This window comes from Martes martes (genome assembly GCF_963455335.1).
Source record: "Martes martes genome assembly, chromosome: 14".
Lineage (NCBI taxonomy): Eukaryota > Metazoa > Chordata > Mammalia > Carnivora > Mustelidae > Martes > Martes martes.
Genome location: NC_137902.1, coordinates 34,306,416 through 34,320,877, shown reverse-complemented (window position 1 = coordinate 34,320,877; position 14,462 = coordinate 34,306,416). Strand labels below are relative to the sequence as shown.

General features: G+C 38.9%; 1 protein-coding gene across 3 annotated transcripts in view; it reads right to left on the bottom strand.

The window, feature by feature from the left end:
• The window catches only part of IDE (insulin degrading enzyme), a 109,169-nt gene that overhangs the window by 70,364 nt on the left and 24,343 nt on the right, over window positions 1-14,462 (bottom strand). For all 3 annotated transcript variants that reach the window (XM_080823312.1, XM_080823311.1, XM_080823313.1), the window contains exons 2-4: window positions 7,795-7,979; window positions 6,587-6,794; window positions 1,297-1,466 (exon numbers count right to left, since the gene is read on the bottom strand). In XM_080823312.1, the coding sequence (XP_080679438.1) occupies window positions 1,297-1,466; window positions 6,587-6,794; window positions 7,795-7,979 (563 nt within the window). The remainder of the gene's footprint in view (window positions 1-1,296; window positions 1,467-6,586; window positions 6,795-7,794; window positions 7,980-14,462) is intronic.

Here is a 14,462-nt window from a genome sequence, read left to right as displayed (position 1 = left end):
AAAAAACTCCTTCTAATTCTGCAAAGCTATGCTAACTCCCTGGCTGCTGTTGGGATATACTGGAATGGTATCCAAACTGAAAGAAAGCTGTCTTTATAGTCTTAAAAAATGTTCCCAAATTAAGTTATATAAGATGCATAAATTTGTAAGTGTACTGAACAATCTATTATTTTTATGCCATTTTATAATCCCCAAAGCAGTATTTTAATCATAGCAACCTGTTAACGATTACATCTGGTGAGTGGGATTGGCAGAAGTAGATGAGGAAAAGAGAGTTTTTGTTTTTGCTTTTTTAAAAAATACTTTTGCACTGTTTAAATATTTAAATTAAACACACACTTTTTAATGAAAAATTGAATAAAGAAAAACAGTACAATTATGAAATCAAGAATCTCCACATTTATTGTATGCTACTCCCTGTCATCCCCACCTCTAATCTCTTTCCATGACCTGACAGCACCCTGCAGCAAGGGCCTGGTGTGTCCTCCACAGTGTTCAAGCTCCCAGAGCCATCCCTATGAGGGATGCTAGGCCTGCACAGGGAGTAGAGGTAGAGGCGATGGGAGCAAGACAATTCAACAAGCCTTGAAGTGAGCATTAAAAAAAGCACCCCTACTTGGAAGGTAGACTTCAGAATACAAGGATCTATTTTCTCTTTGAAATGCTACTTAATGTCTATTCACACCTCTAACTGCTGTGCTCCTTAAACATTCAGACCCTCCCTGTTTGAATGATGGCCAGAGCACATTTCCTAGAGGGCGAAATAATTGCTTATGTCATTATTACCATCACTTTGAGTATATCATCCCAAGTTTTATGTATGAAGTCCACTGCCAAGAGCCCATCTGACATCTTTTTGAACTACCAGCTAAAATGCTAGTCACCTGTTAGAGTGACTTCATTCTTACTGTTGCTAAACTCTGAATACATTCTATATCTTCTTATCCAACAAACTTGCTTCATATTTGATCACTGTTCTTAATAACCCATCACTTTCTCCATGCGTCTCTTACAACTAAGCTTCAGCTTCATTTCAGGTCACAAGTCACAAATATGAGTGCCTACACAGGGACCAGACAGATAACAAAGCATAGGGGTATGGTAAGCAATAACAGGGAGTAGCAACAATATAACAACATTTTCTCAGAACTGCCAGTTTATAAAGAACAGGGTACTAGGAGTGGGGAGTTCTAAAATCCTCTAACCTGAACTGTAAAATACAATACCGTGAAAAGAGGCCATGAGTTTAAATGAGGTCAGAGAGAACTAATGCATGAAAGCCGCTGTTTGACAAACCTGTCCCAAATTTGCTGAAGGGGTGTTTGGGATTCCCCGTAGCTTTTTCCAACTGGAAGAGTCTCCAGGCATCGTTCATCACATTCTTCTCATGTTCTGAATCAACCGCATTCACCTCTCTGTCTTTGCAACTTTCATCAAATAAGGGGCACAAGAAAAATTGTGCAAACCTAAGGGTGTGAAACACAATTAACAATTTGAAAGCTGTTATTTTAAAAGAGTGGCCTTTAAAAAATAAGTTTGAAACTTAACAGATAAATATGAATTCTACAGAACCAAAAAACTGCCATTGCTACCAAGAAAAAAGAAATGCAAAATAAGTTCCAAGTAACAGAAGAAAAATACTGGACATGTGTAAATTCAGAGGAACCAATCTACCCCAGATATTAGTGAAAATATACGCGATGGACACACTTCAGATGCCAATCCCAAGTTCACCTTGTACCTGGGCTTCTAACTAACTGCCTACAGGTCAGAGGTTCCCACCACCTCCTCTGGTTCAATTAATTTGCTACAGCAGCACTCAGAGAAACCTTTTAGTTACTAGATTACCAGTTTATGATAAAAGCATATAATTCAGGAATAGCCAGATGGAAACGATGCACAGGGCAAGGTACACAGAAAAAGGCATGGAGGCCACTCTCCCCAAGCTCCAGGTTTTCACCAACTAGGAAGTTCTGCAAACCCTGCCCTCTTGGTTTTTTATGGAGGCTTCGTTACATAAGCATGACTGATTAAATCACAGGCCATTGGTGACTGAACTCCAGCCCCTCCTCCCCCTCCTGGAAGGTCTAGGGATAGGAGTGAAAGTTCCAACCTTCCAATCATAGGGCTAGTTGCACTGGAAACCAGCCCCCCATCAGGTTACCTAAGGGCTTCCCAAAGTCGCCTGAATAACATACCAAAAGACACCTTTAACACTCTCAATCACTTAGGAAATTCTAAGGGTTTTAGGAGGTTTGGGCCAGGAATAGGGAGAAAGACCAAATATATATTTCTTATTATAAATCAACAACAGCAAAAAGTCAGGCAGACTTAGAAGACAGTAGCGATCTATTTAAAATATGCAATTTGACAAGTCATGAAAATCCTTGTTATGTACGGCTAGTTCTCCAAAAAAGGAAAATGCAGGTGACAGTTCTTGGGCAAATCAATCTTAAATTTACAGTTTTAGGTGCAAATGCACTAAGACTCAGACATTTCAGGACAAACTAAGTGACCTACTTTTTTTTTTAAATTTCTTTTTAAGTAGTCTCCACACTGGGCATGGAGTCCAACATGGGGCTCAAACTCACGACCGTGAGATCAAGACCCGAGCCGAGATCAAGAGTTGAACATTTAACCGACTGAGCCACCCAGGCACTTCAAGTAACCCACTTTTTTTTTTTTTTAATTTATTTATTTGACAGACAGAGATCATAAGTAGGCAGAGAGGCAGGCAGAGAGAGAGGAAGGGAAGCAGGCTCCCTGCCGAGCAGAGAGCCCAATGCGGGGCTTGATCCCAGGACCCTGGTATCAAGCCTGAGCCGAATGCAGAGGCATAAACCCACTGAGCCACCCAGGCGCCCCAGTGACCCACTTTTTTAAAGGCTCTATTTGAATATCTTTTCTTCTTATGGAGAAAAACAAACCACCTTTAACTAGTGGGGAAAAAATAATGGAATGAAAATCCTACAACACAGTAGTTTGACGAAGACACAATTATGGGCTTTTATAAAATACTAAAAGAATTTAAAAATTTTAATAACCAGTGATTCAACAAATCACATGGCATTTAACTCTAACATAAGTAACCAAATGCTTCTCTCGAGGCTCTCCTTTAGTAGTAGTACCAAAGTTTAAACTAAAATAACAAGTGGGAGACCTGGGTGGCTCAGTTCAGGTCATGATCCCAGGGTCCTGGTCAGGACCCTGATCGGCAGGGAGTCTGCTTCTCCCTCCACACCAACACCCCCTACTCACTCTCTCTATCAAATAAATAAAATCCTTTTTAAAAAATAAAGTAACTTTAGTTATAAGTTAATTCTCCTACATCAGGTTGCAATTTAAAGCATGATTTCACAAAGTAAATCTTAAACTTTAGACCCCATCTTATAGAAACAAGATCCAGAAATTAGATGAAGCCACAAAGCAGAGGCTGTCTGAATAGGGCCTAACAGACTCCCAGATCTATAGATATCTCAGCAACTGCACTTCACAGTACAGTTGTCAAAGAGACTGTTATCACTATTTGATACTTATTTTATGCACACAGTAAATATGATACTGTGCTAAGTACTTTACACATACCAATCCAAAGGAAAACTCCATCTATCTGGAATCTATAATCAAAGATACATGGAAACAGATATTTCTGGACACATAACCTCTTTTACTTGTCTCAATATATTTAAGCTATTAAAGTGCCTAAAAGCACATACCATAGCTGGGTAGGTCCATGAAAAGGGTCATGATAAAGACACAACATAATGGGGCTCCTGGGTGGCTCAGTGGGTTAAGGCCTCTGCCTTCGGCTCGGGTCATGGTCTCAGGATCCTGGGACTGAGCCCCATATCGGGCTCTCTGCTCAGCTCTCAGGGGAGCCTGCTTCCCCCCCTCTCTTTCTGCCTGCCTCTTTGCCTACTTGTGATCTCTGTCTGTAAATAAATAAACAAAATTTAAAAAAAAAAAGACACAACATAATCAATATTTTTAAAAAATCCTCTCATGAGGTGCCTAGGTAGCACAGTCCACTGAGTGTCAGACTCGTGGTTTCGGCTCAGGTCATGATCTCAGGGTGGTGAGATGGAGCCCTGTGACTGTCTCTGTGCTGAGTGCAGAGTCTGCTTAAGATTCTCTCTTCCTTTCCCTCTGCCCCTACCCTCCCCCCACACACATGTTCTCTCTCTAAAATAAATCCTAAAAAAAAAAAACAAAAACTCTGATACAAGTGTTTTTGCTTTTTTTTTAATCCTCTGAGTCAAGTAACAGACATCCTCCATCATACAGAGATTATATGAACATCTGCTGTAGCATTCATAAAGCAGGAAATTAAATTCAGTGTATGATCCCAGGGAACTCATTAATGGAAGTCTTCTGGGAATACATACAAAAATGATTACACCTCAAAGCTGCTGCCTAAAGACTGAAACATAATCTAGAATGAGTAAGAAACAGGCTACTATGACCCAGACACATATTCCAAACCCATGTCTCTTCCCTGTTTATGTTCTTTCCACTAAAGAATAAATTCAAACTACTAAGTTTTTAAAAAATATGATGACTATTTTTAATATAAGTAAGCATATAAAGCTAGTACTAAAACTGCTAAGTCAAAATTCATTATAGACCCATCAAAAAGTTGCAGAATTACACTTCCTTAGCAATATAGAAAACTATAAGAAGTTACCAAGAAAAAATTACACTTTGGATAATGAATCAAATCACTAGTATGACAAAAATAATTAGAAATTGTTAGCGGTGTAGGGACGCCTGGGTGGCTCAGTGGTTTAAGCCGCTGCCTTCGGCTCGGGTCATGATCTCAGGGTCCTGGGATCGAGTCCCGCATGGGGCTCTCTGCTCGGCAGAGAGCCTGCTTCCCTCTCACTCTCTCTGCCTGCCTCTCTGCCTACTTGTGATCTCTCTCTGTCAAATAAATAAATAAAATCTGTAAAAAAAAAAAAAAAAAAAAAAGAAATTGTTAGCGGTGTAGAAAACTGACCAAGAAATTAAACTGGCCTAGGGGCACCTGGGTGGCTCAGTGGGTTAAAGCCTCTGCCTTCAGCTCAGGTGATAATCTCAGGGTCCTGGTATCGAGCCCCGCATCAGACTCTCTGCTCAGCGGGAGGCCTGCTTCCTCCTCTCTCTGCCTGCCTCTCTGCCTACTTGTGATCTCTGTCAAATAAATAAAATCTTAAAAAAAAAAAAAAGAAAGAAAGAAAGAAAAAAAGAAATTAAACTGGCCTAATGGAGCTTGGTCCAGAAAATACCTTCAGAAAATGTCCCCAGGGTTCAAACAGCTGGTTGAAACATTCTGTGTCACACAATGAGATATCACCTCACAGCAGCCAGAATGGTTATTAGCAAAAAGACAAGAAACAACAAGTGTTGGCAAGAATGTGGAGAAAAAGGAACCCTATGTTGGTAGGAATGTAAACTGCCACTGCCACTGTGGACAAAAACCTTTAAAAAATTAAAAATAGAACAATCATATGATCCAGCAATTCCACTTCTGGGTGTATATCCAAAGGGAAAAAAACACTAATTTGAAAAGACAGAAGCATCCTGATGTTCACTGCAGCATTATTTACAACAGCCAAGATATGGAAACAACCTAAGTATCCATGGATGGACAAACGGATAAAGAAAATGTAGTGTATATGCACAATGGAATACTACTCAGCTGTTAAAAAAAAAAGAATGCAATCTTAACCATTTGCAACAACACAGATGGACCTAGGGGTATTACGCTAAGTGAAATAGGTCAGACAGAGAAAGACAAATACAATCTCATGTTTTGTAGAATGTGAAAAACAAAACTCATAAATACAGAGAACAGACTGGCAGTTGTCAGAAGAAAGGGGATTTAGGAAGTGAGTAAAAGGAGTCAAGAGATACAAACTTCCAGTTGTAAAAGTCATGGGGATATAACGTCCAGCATGGTAACTATAGTCAATAATACAGCATTGCAAACTTGAACGTTGCAGAAGGATAAATCCTAAAAGTTCTCATCATAAGAAAAAATATTTTTTGTAACTTTATATGATGACAGATGGTAACTAGACCTACAATGGTGATCATTTTGTAATGTACACAAATATTGAATCATTATGTTGTATACCTGAAACTGCTACAATGTCAACTACACTCCAATAAAAAAAAAAAATTCCATATGCACTAAGTATCCCTGAGACTAGAGTAACTAAAGGAGAACAGAATGTTTAAGTTCTAGCATTCTGGAATAGGAGCACGTTTGAAAAGAAATCCATGACACTGTTACAGTTTATTCTTCATGACATGCTTCATATGGAATACCAGTTAGAACGGGAAGAGCTGGTGAGAATTCTGTAAGTCAGTAAAATATTATGTAGGGCTAAGTCATGCCATTATTTTCCCTCTACCACAAGGTAAATATGTAATATCACCCATTATTTTTCTTCTTTTTTATAAAACATAGGGGAAAATACTGGTTAAAATACTTTTTGTTAAGCTATAAAGCTGTAGAGACATCTTTGTAAAAACAGTAACTGTTACTACTATTAATGTAATAAAGTACACATAACTGGATAATTCATAGGGTATTTGGCATTACCTGTCCAAGGCACCCTCCAGGTGTTCGTGTGAAACATCAAAATAGTAATTGGTATGTTCTCCACTAGTAAAGGCATTTGAACTTCCTGCATGCTCACTGAGAAACTGGCTGTATTCATTTTCTTTAGGGTATTTCTTTGTTCCCAAAAATAGCATATGTTCACAAAAATGACTTAAGCCAGCAATATTTGGAGGATCTGACAATGAACCTGAAAGAGAAGAAAAAAACACATCTTTTTTTATGTTGAAAGTTATAAAATACAGATGGATTGCAAATGATCTGGAACTTCCGTTAACATGACAACTCCAACCATATAGCCAGAGAAAGTTAGGCACAGTCTCCTCTAAAATGGTATTGTGTAGATTCTAGCCTCAGCTTCTGATAGTAATTAGCCGGTAACTTGGGACAGATTACTCAGCCTCTCTGGACATTAGTTTCCTCACACATCACACTGGAGGGAAAGGAAGAGTTGAACTGACTGTTTTATAAGAGCTAGAACTTTCTAGTTCTGGCATTTTATTGCAGGATATAATACAGTGTAGTGGTAAGAGCATAGGTTGAGGGTTTCCAGCTCTGCTGACTACGAAATTGTGAGCACAATACTTTATCTGGCCTCAGTCGCTTTTTCTATACATACCTAATCTAGAGAGCTGTGCGAATGCAAATCAAATGAGAGCTGCAAAGTGCAGTATGTTGTACTTGGCAATAATTATTTGTTCAATACATGATGGTTATTACCTTATTTCCTCAATTTTAAAATGCTATTGAGTTAAATAAAAGCTTTTCAGAGAGGAAAAAAAGAAACATACCAATGTACATGTAGGTGAGAAACAACCTGATGAAAGCTACATTAAATTAAAAGGAAATGTGCACACGAGAATCTAGAAAACATGGCATTTCCTAGTGTACCAAAAGTATACAAAAGTGAAAGTATTATCATTGCTACTGTAAAGGATGGGAATTGATTTCCTTACCACTAGGTCACCTTAACTGAGAACCTGACAAAATGTCTTGGTAAATAAATGTCAGATTATTTGATTTTGACGAATGTAGATTGCCAATAGCTGTACAGGGCTACTGCACGAAGTAAGGTACATCAAACCGGTAACTAGGAGGTCTTCATTTGCACACTTACGGAGAGCTCTAATAAATGTCAACATTAGATGAAGAAAACAGAACCATGCTTAATTCACAATTTTAAACTGTACCTATGTGCACATCAAGTGCTGCTGATGACTTATCCGTGGTCGGATCACTGATGAGAAGTACTTTGATACCATTGGCCAGCTCTAGCCCACGGTATTCTCGCTTGTCTTCGGGAGATTTGATAATGTGATTTCCTAGTCTCTTGATAGCTGGATTATTCATCTTGCTGTAAGTCTTCTCTTGGAAACTGAAAAGAAAAAAAAGTTTTAATTGTTGCATTGTGGCTTAATTTTTTTTAATGAATAAAGAATAGTATCAAGCAAACCCACATAATAAATCATCAGATAAAAAAATAACTGGAGGAATTTTTTTATAGCTCATCAACAGAGTATAATCATTCCTCTCTTCCCTCTTACCCCTCATTCTTTTGTTAGAGAAATGCTAACAATATTGGTTTTGTGGAGCCCTATTTAATCTAGGAGAGCACCTGGGATGGGGATTTGAGACAGGATAGGTTGGGTGATGAGCTGGTCAGTGTGCTGACCTAGAATAGATTCTTAATTACCAATAACTGCTTTCCACATATTTCAGAAATATTTACTAAAGTAAGATGAGAGATTGTGTAAAGATTATTATTGGACCAACCAAAACATTGCTCAACCTGATGATATTCAAAGACAGGACACAGCTAGAACTCACAGGTCTGATACGCACATGCTCATAACATAGGGTTCAACCCCCTACGAGAAAGAAAACCTGTTAAGTCCTGATACAAATAAGAGACCTGGGTTACACTATGAAAGCAAAAAAAAAGGAAAGAAAGGTAAGAAAGGGAGGAAGGAAGGAAAGAAGAAAGGACATACAAACAAAAAGTGGGAAGGATCCCAAGTAATTTTTATAATCTGGTGAAGTAGTCCTCTCCTGTCCTCTCTAGGAAAGCTGAATTACTAAGATGGGAAGAGGCTGTTAACACACAGAATTCTGTAGGAGTATTGTCTGGTATTAGTGCAGGGAAGGGATGTTCCAGAGTCTGGGATTATGCATGTTTTTGAAACAAAGAGTAGATGCTTTTTCGGTCTATGTTGGGAATCATCTAAGAGACAAAAATGAGCCTGTTATTATCAATAGGCTAATAATCAGGTAAAGCCCAAAACATCTGACACTAGAGAGGAAAAATGACCCTATGCTAGCATATTTTCTTCTTACTTGAAAGACAAAAGAAGTAGGTCTGCTCCTTAAAGACTGACAGACGTTCAGATTTAAAGATAAATCAGATGGGGCATAAATAGGCATTATTATTATCATCAATAAAACCTTTATTTTTTGCATTAAAATACCTGGAAATTGAGGGAGGGAAAAAAATCTGGCTTGCTTTTATCACAATACCTTCCTCTCTGAAATTGTCTAACTATTCTGAGTAACAACTGATAAAACAAATAGGTCTGCTCCTATTAAGATTGTCATCTAGGCACCTGGGTGGCTCATTAGTTAAGTGTCTGCCTTTGGCTCAGGTCTTGATCTCAGGATCCAGGGATAGGGCTCCCTTCTCTGCAGGGAGTCTGTTTCTCCCTCTGCTCCTCTCCCTGCTCGTGATCTCTCTCTCTCTCTGTCTCACTATCTCTCTCTCAGATAAATAAAATCTTAAAAAAAAAAAAAAAGACTGTCGTCTAGATCTCCTTTTGGGAAGACTCTTCAGAATTTTAAAATAGTGTAAGTCATACTAAAAATATAATACTGTTTTTTTAAAATCACATAGTACTTTATACAGATAGTGCTAATAGTCATGCCCTATTTATAGTAAAACTATTTCTTGAAAAATAAAGCATAAAATATAATGCTAACAGTTTTGGAATATAAGATCACCACTAGAAAATTCAAAAGCAATTTGGAAGTTATATGGTATTATTAACAACTCCTTTCTATTTCATTAGTCACAAGCCACTGAAGTTCGATGCTCAAGACAGATGAAACTATCTTGAGTGCAAAGTCTTAGAAAAGGTGTTTTGCAGTTAAAAAAAAAAAATCTCAGGGTAACAGAAAATGATCTACCTGAGCCCCCAAAGAGGGGCACAAGGATAACAATCCTGGCTAAGACATTTCCCAAAGGACAATCTGTTTCCACTACAACAAATGCCTTCAGTACGTAGCTGATTTCAAGGACTTTAATCTGGGTTAAGATTAAATAAACTATGAGGCAGCCTCCATTAAGACCCCCAAGAAGAAGGGCAGCAATAAAAGAAAATAGGAAAGCTCAGTGTGTACCACAAAGAAGAGCCTATGCTCCTTCCTATAAGGCTCTACTGGGTGGGCGGGGGGGATTCTTGTAATGGGTTTCACCAAGTGGGAGCAAAAACCAAAGACTATTTTTGATTTCAATATGTCAATGCTTTCATTTCAATATGTCATTGCTTTTTAGTCTGGCCTAGGAGAACCAAGGGCTACAAATGACTAAAATGTAATGACAATGATAATGGAGCTCTAAAAAGTCTGTCCAACCCCCAGCTGTGGTGGGGAAATGAAATACAGCTTACTTTCCTAGGATGAATGGTATTATTCTGTGGGAGGTGAAAAATTCATCAGAAGATAACCACCCTCCACTACAGGCTACATTCCCCTTACCCAAGATTTCCATTTTTTCAAAGGAAAAAAAAATATGTGCCATCACAGTTCATCACAGGCATGTACAGAACTCATTGAGATAGTGAAGGCATGCCTGATTGATATCCTTGGTGTGGCTGAGCACAAGGAGATGGATTTATTCTCTAAGTCAAATATAAAAATTAGTCCAACTACTTTTAGACATTTGTACAAGAGATCAACTATAAATTTCTATGCTGGCAATGCTACCAAATCAAATATCATGACTTCTTGAGGAAGTAAAAGCCAAAAGACACAGTAGCAACATCTTCAAACAAGATCCATCCCCAGCAATCTATATTCAGTAGGCATAGTCTGGATCCCTGCAGCCTAGCTATATCAGCACATCCAACAACAATTCGATTCTCACCTTCTGGAGAACTGAAGGAAATGATCGGGAACTCCTCTGATGATGAATTCATCAACAGCTTGTCTGTCTCTGTATTTATACTCATGAGATCATATCCCAGCTCTCTCATTAGCATAAAGCCTTCAGGAGTAATTCTGACTTTCAGATGACAGGCTGATGCTAACTCAAATGCTTTCCCAGACACTTACTTGATATTTTTAACCTAAGTCAAAATCTTAGGAGCAATAAAACTACTTTCCATTTTAGCAACCTTATCATACATCGGAAACTTCGTAAAGCACAACATTGTCAGTGTTCAGCATTCTGATAAACTGGAGAGAGATCGAGTAATTACAGCGTATTTTGTAGTTCTGTTCAGAATTTAAAACAACGCCTAAAATCACATTAGGTAAAAGCTGGAAGAGTCATTACAGATTATCTAGTCTTTTGCAGTACAGGGACTGGCAGCACTGGTCCTTCCAGAGAGCTGGTTAATAATGCAAAATATCAGAAACCACTGAGAGTCCCACTGAGGCAGAATCTGCATTTGAACAAGATCCCTAAGTGGGCTAGTCTCATCTTACTTATATGGAAACTGAAGGTCAGGGAATTTAAATTGCTTGTCCAGGATCATACAGCAAAAGGTTACAATTAGAACTCAACTCTTAATTTCCAGTCCTGTGTCCACCCCAGTTCCCCCAGAGCCAAAGGAACATTTAAAGAGGCCTATTAAGGTGCAGACACTACATCACATATGTTAGCTATAAAGATGCGTGCCCCAGAGCCCTTGCTCTGAAGGAACCAGGACTAGTGAAGGGAAAACAGGTCATTATCTTTTAAGTGTGGTGACAAAGTTGTTCCCGGGGCACTATGAGAATAATGAAATGGGGGAGGGGGAATAATGACATGGGGGCAAAACTCTTAAGAGGGGAGAGAGGGGAAAGAGGAAGTAAGTGGAAGCATGCCAAATAAAAGGAAGGACATACCTAAGCAAAGGACTGGTGGTGAGAAAAAAAAAGGAGGCATAAAGGAGAAAAACAAGAGCTTGGAGTTAATAGAACTAAAACCAGAACACTCTCTGAAAGATCATTAATTTTTATCTAGACAAGTAAAGACCTAAACTGCAGGTGTGCAAAATCAAATTCCCACACAGGTCATTTCCAAATTCCCATACCAAGAGGAAATTTTTTATGCAAATATTTTATTCAAATGACCTTCTGCAGTCTTTTTCCCCCCTTTTTTTTTAAGATTTTATTTATTTATTTGACAGAGAGAGAGAGATCACAAGTAGGCAGAGAGGCAGACAGAGAGAAAGGGGAAAGCAGGCTCCCCATCGAGCAGAGAGCCCAATGCAGGGCTCATCCCAGGACCCTGAGATCATGACCTGAGCCCAAGGCAGAGGCTTAACCCACTGAGCCACCCAGGTGCCCCTCTCCTATCTCCTTAAAAGGTATCTCCCAGCCTATGTAACAGGAGATTGAGAAATTTTACTTTGCGTTTGCTCCTTACCCACCCCCATAGCCCCAGACATATTTAAAGGTAGACCTCATCTATTTCTAATTTCTAAATGCATGACCTATAAACATGAACAGGTGAATGACCATGCTAATAGCAAATTTATAAATCAAAACCTCCCTTCAGTGGAATCCATCCACCCACTCCTAAAACCATGGGCAGAAGCTGAGCTTGCCTACTGCGCTCCTAAATGTGGGGGAGGCACCCAGAGAGAAAAATGCCTGAAATCAGAACCACACAATAAACGTCCGTTCTTCCCTGAGGAAGAGAGAGGTAAGAGAGAATATCAAGGTAGTGGTGGTATGAGCTCTAGGATGCTTCAGTATAAGATCACATATTCTCAAATACTATTCATGTTATTTGACCTAAGAAATCACAACGTCTCTCAGGGAAGCAAATACCCATGGCTCTTCAGTTATACCGACCAGTATACCTCACTTTATACACCAGCTAGCTCATAAAGGTGGGTATAAACTAAAATCTTGTCAATTAAATCTTATTTTCCTGTGATGAGATGTTTGCCTTTCTTTGTTCCAAGCAGAATGTCAGCTGTTCTAACTTTGCAGCCTATGGAAAGAAGTTTACCATGAAAAAATGAACTTTAAATGAATAAGGGTGGTTGCAAGTTAAAGGGCTCCAACAGCGGCACCTGGGTGGCTCAGTTGGTTAAGCATCTGACTCTTGATTTCAGCTCAGGTCATGATCTCAAAGTTGTGAGATGGAGCCCTGTGGCAGCAGCTCCCCACTCAGGGCCCTGTCTGCTCGAGATTCTCTCTCCCTCTGCCTCTCCCCCTGTGGTGGTGTGCATGCTCGCTCGCGCTCTCTCTCTCTCTCTCTCTGAAATAAATAAAATTTTGAAAAATAAATAAAGGAATCCTATAGCAGCATTTTAGAGATAAGTGCTTTTGCAAATTTTTAGTTTTGGTGACTACATATCACTGGCTATTCATTTCAAAAGTGACAAGCTTAACATGGAACACTTTATAGGGGCCTTATGGAGGTTGAAGCAAATGAGAAAAACCTTCATTTTAACCTCTTGCCACACAGTTACTTAACTACAGTTTTCTTACAGTTGTAGTTTGGGGACTGAAGGTGTTTCACACCATCTTCCTTCTCCTATAGGTAGCCTTCAGGCTACTAGAAAATTTAAGATGTCACAGTACAAAACCAAGACTAACAATTACTCTCATTTTTAAAGTGTCCTATGCTTTATAAACTGCTCATTTAATTTTCCCATTCTCCCTAAGTGACAGGTCACAGCAGCTGTTGATGGTCATTCTCCTCAACCCCAGAAGAGGAAACAAAAGCTCAGTGATTAAGTGACTTGCCCAACGGCATTTACACAATTGATTCGTGGCAGAGCTGGAACTATAGAGAAAGAGGAAGCGTGGGAAGGGGAGGAGCAGAAGGTGGTACTTAAGAAAATCATATATGGCTTTCTTCCTCAGCTCCCACAGCCCTTCCTTGACCCAATTCCCCTGCTTTACAATCCCAAATAACAAAAACAAGGAAACAAAAATTAAAATAGGTCAAAATAAATGCTCCAGTTCTTTTACTCCTTTCTCCCCATAGAAAATAGAAATAGGTAGTGGAAGGAGCCTGGAAGAATGCTTCTAATCTGCCAGACTCCTGGGAGGAGAACCATACTATCTCATGATACTTTGATAATAAAAAAATAAAAAGGAAAACATATGGCAGTATTAAATGTATGGCCAGTTCAAAGAGAGAGAAGAGTATACAATCGTTTCATGCATGAAAGGGAATACAATAATAATGACTACAGTAGATACGGTAGGGCTATGGTTAATTTATTTTTCAGAAGCATCGAGTAAGCCACATGAACAAATAAAAAGGAGAAAAATAACAATCATCTTAATACATGCAATAAAAGTAACTAAACTCAACAATTTTTTTTAAGTCTGCAAACTAGAAATAGAAAAAATTCCTTCATCTGAAAAAATATCCACAAAAACTACAGCAATCATCATACGCAATGGTAAAATAATGCAGACACCCACAACCCCCTTCCCCACAAACTGGATATCACTATCCTCTCTTCTATTCAACAATGAGCTGATGATTCTGACCAGTCCAATAATGCAAGAAAAAGAAAACACAAAAACATGAGAAAGAAAGGGGAAAAGCAACTAACATTATTCATAGGTGACGTGAGACATGACTGTGTATGAAGGGGTTCTGGGCAAGTGTCCCCAAATTGTGTCACTTTGG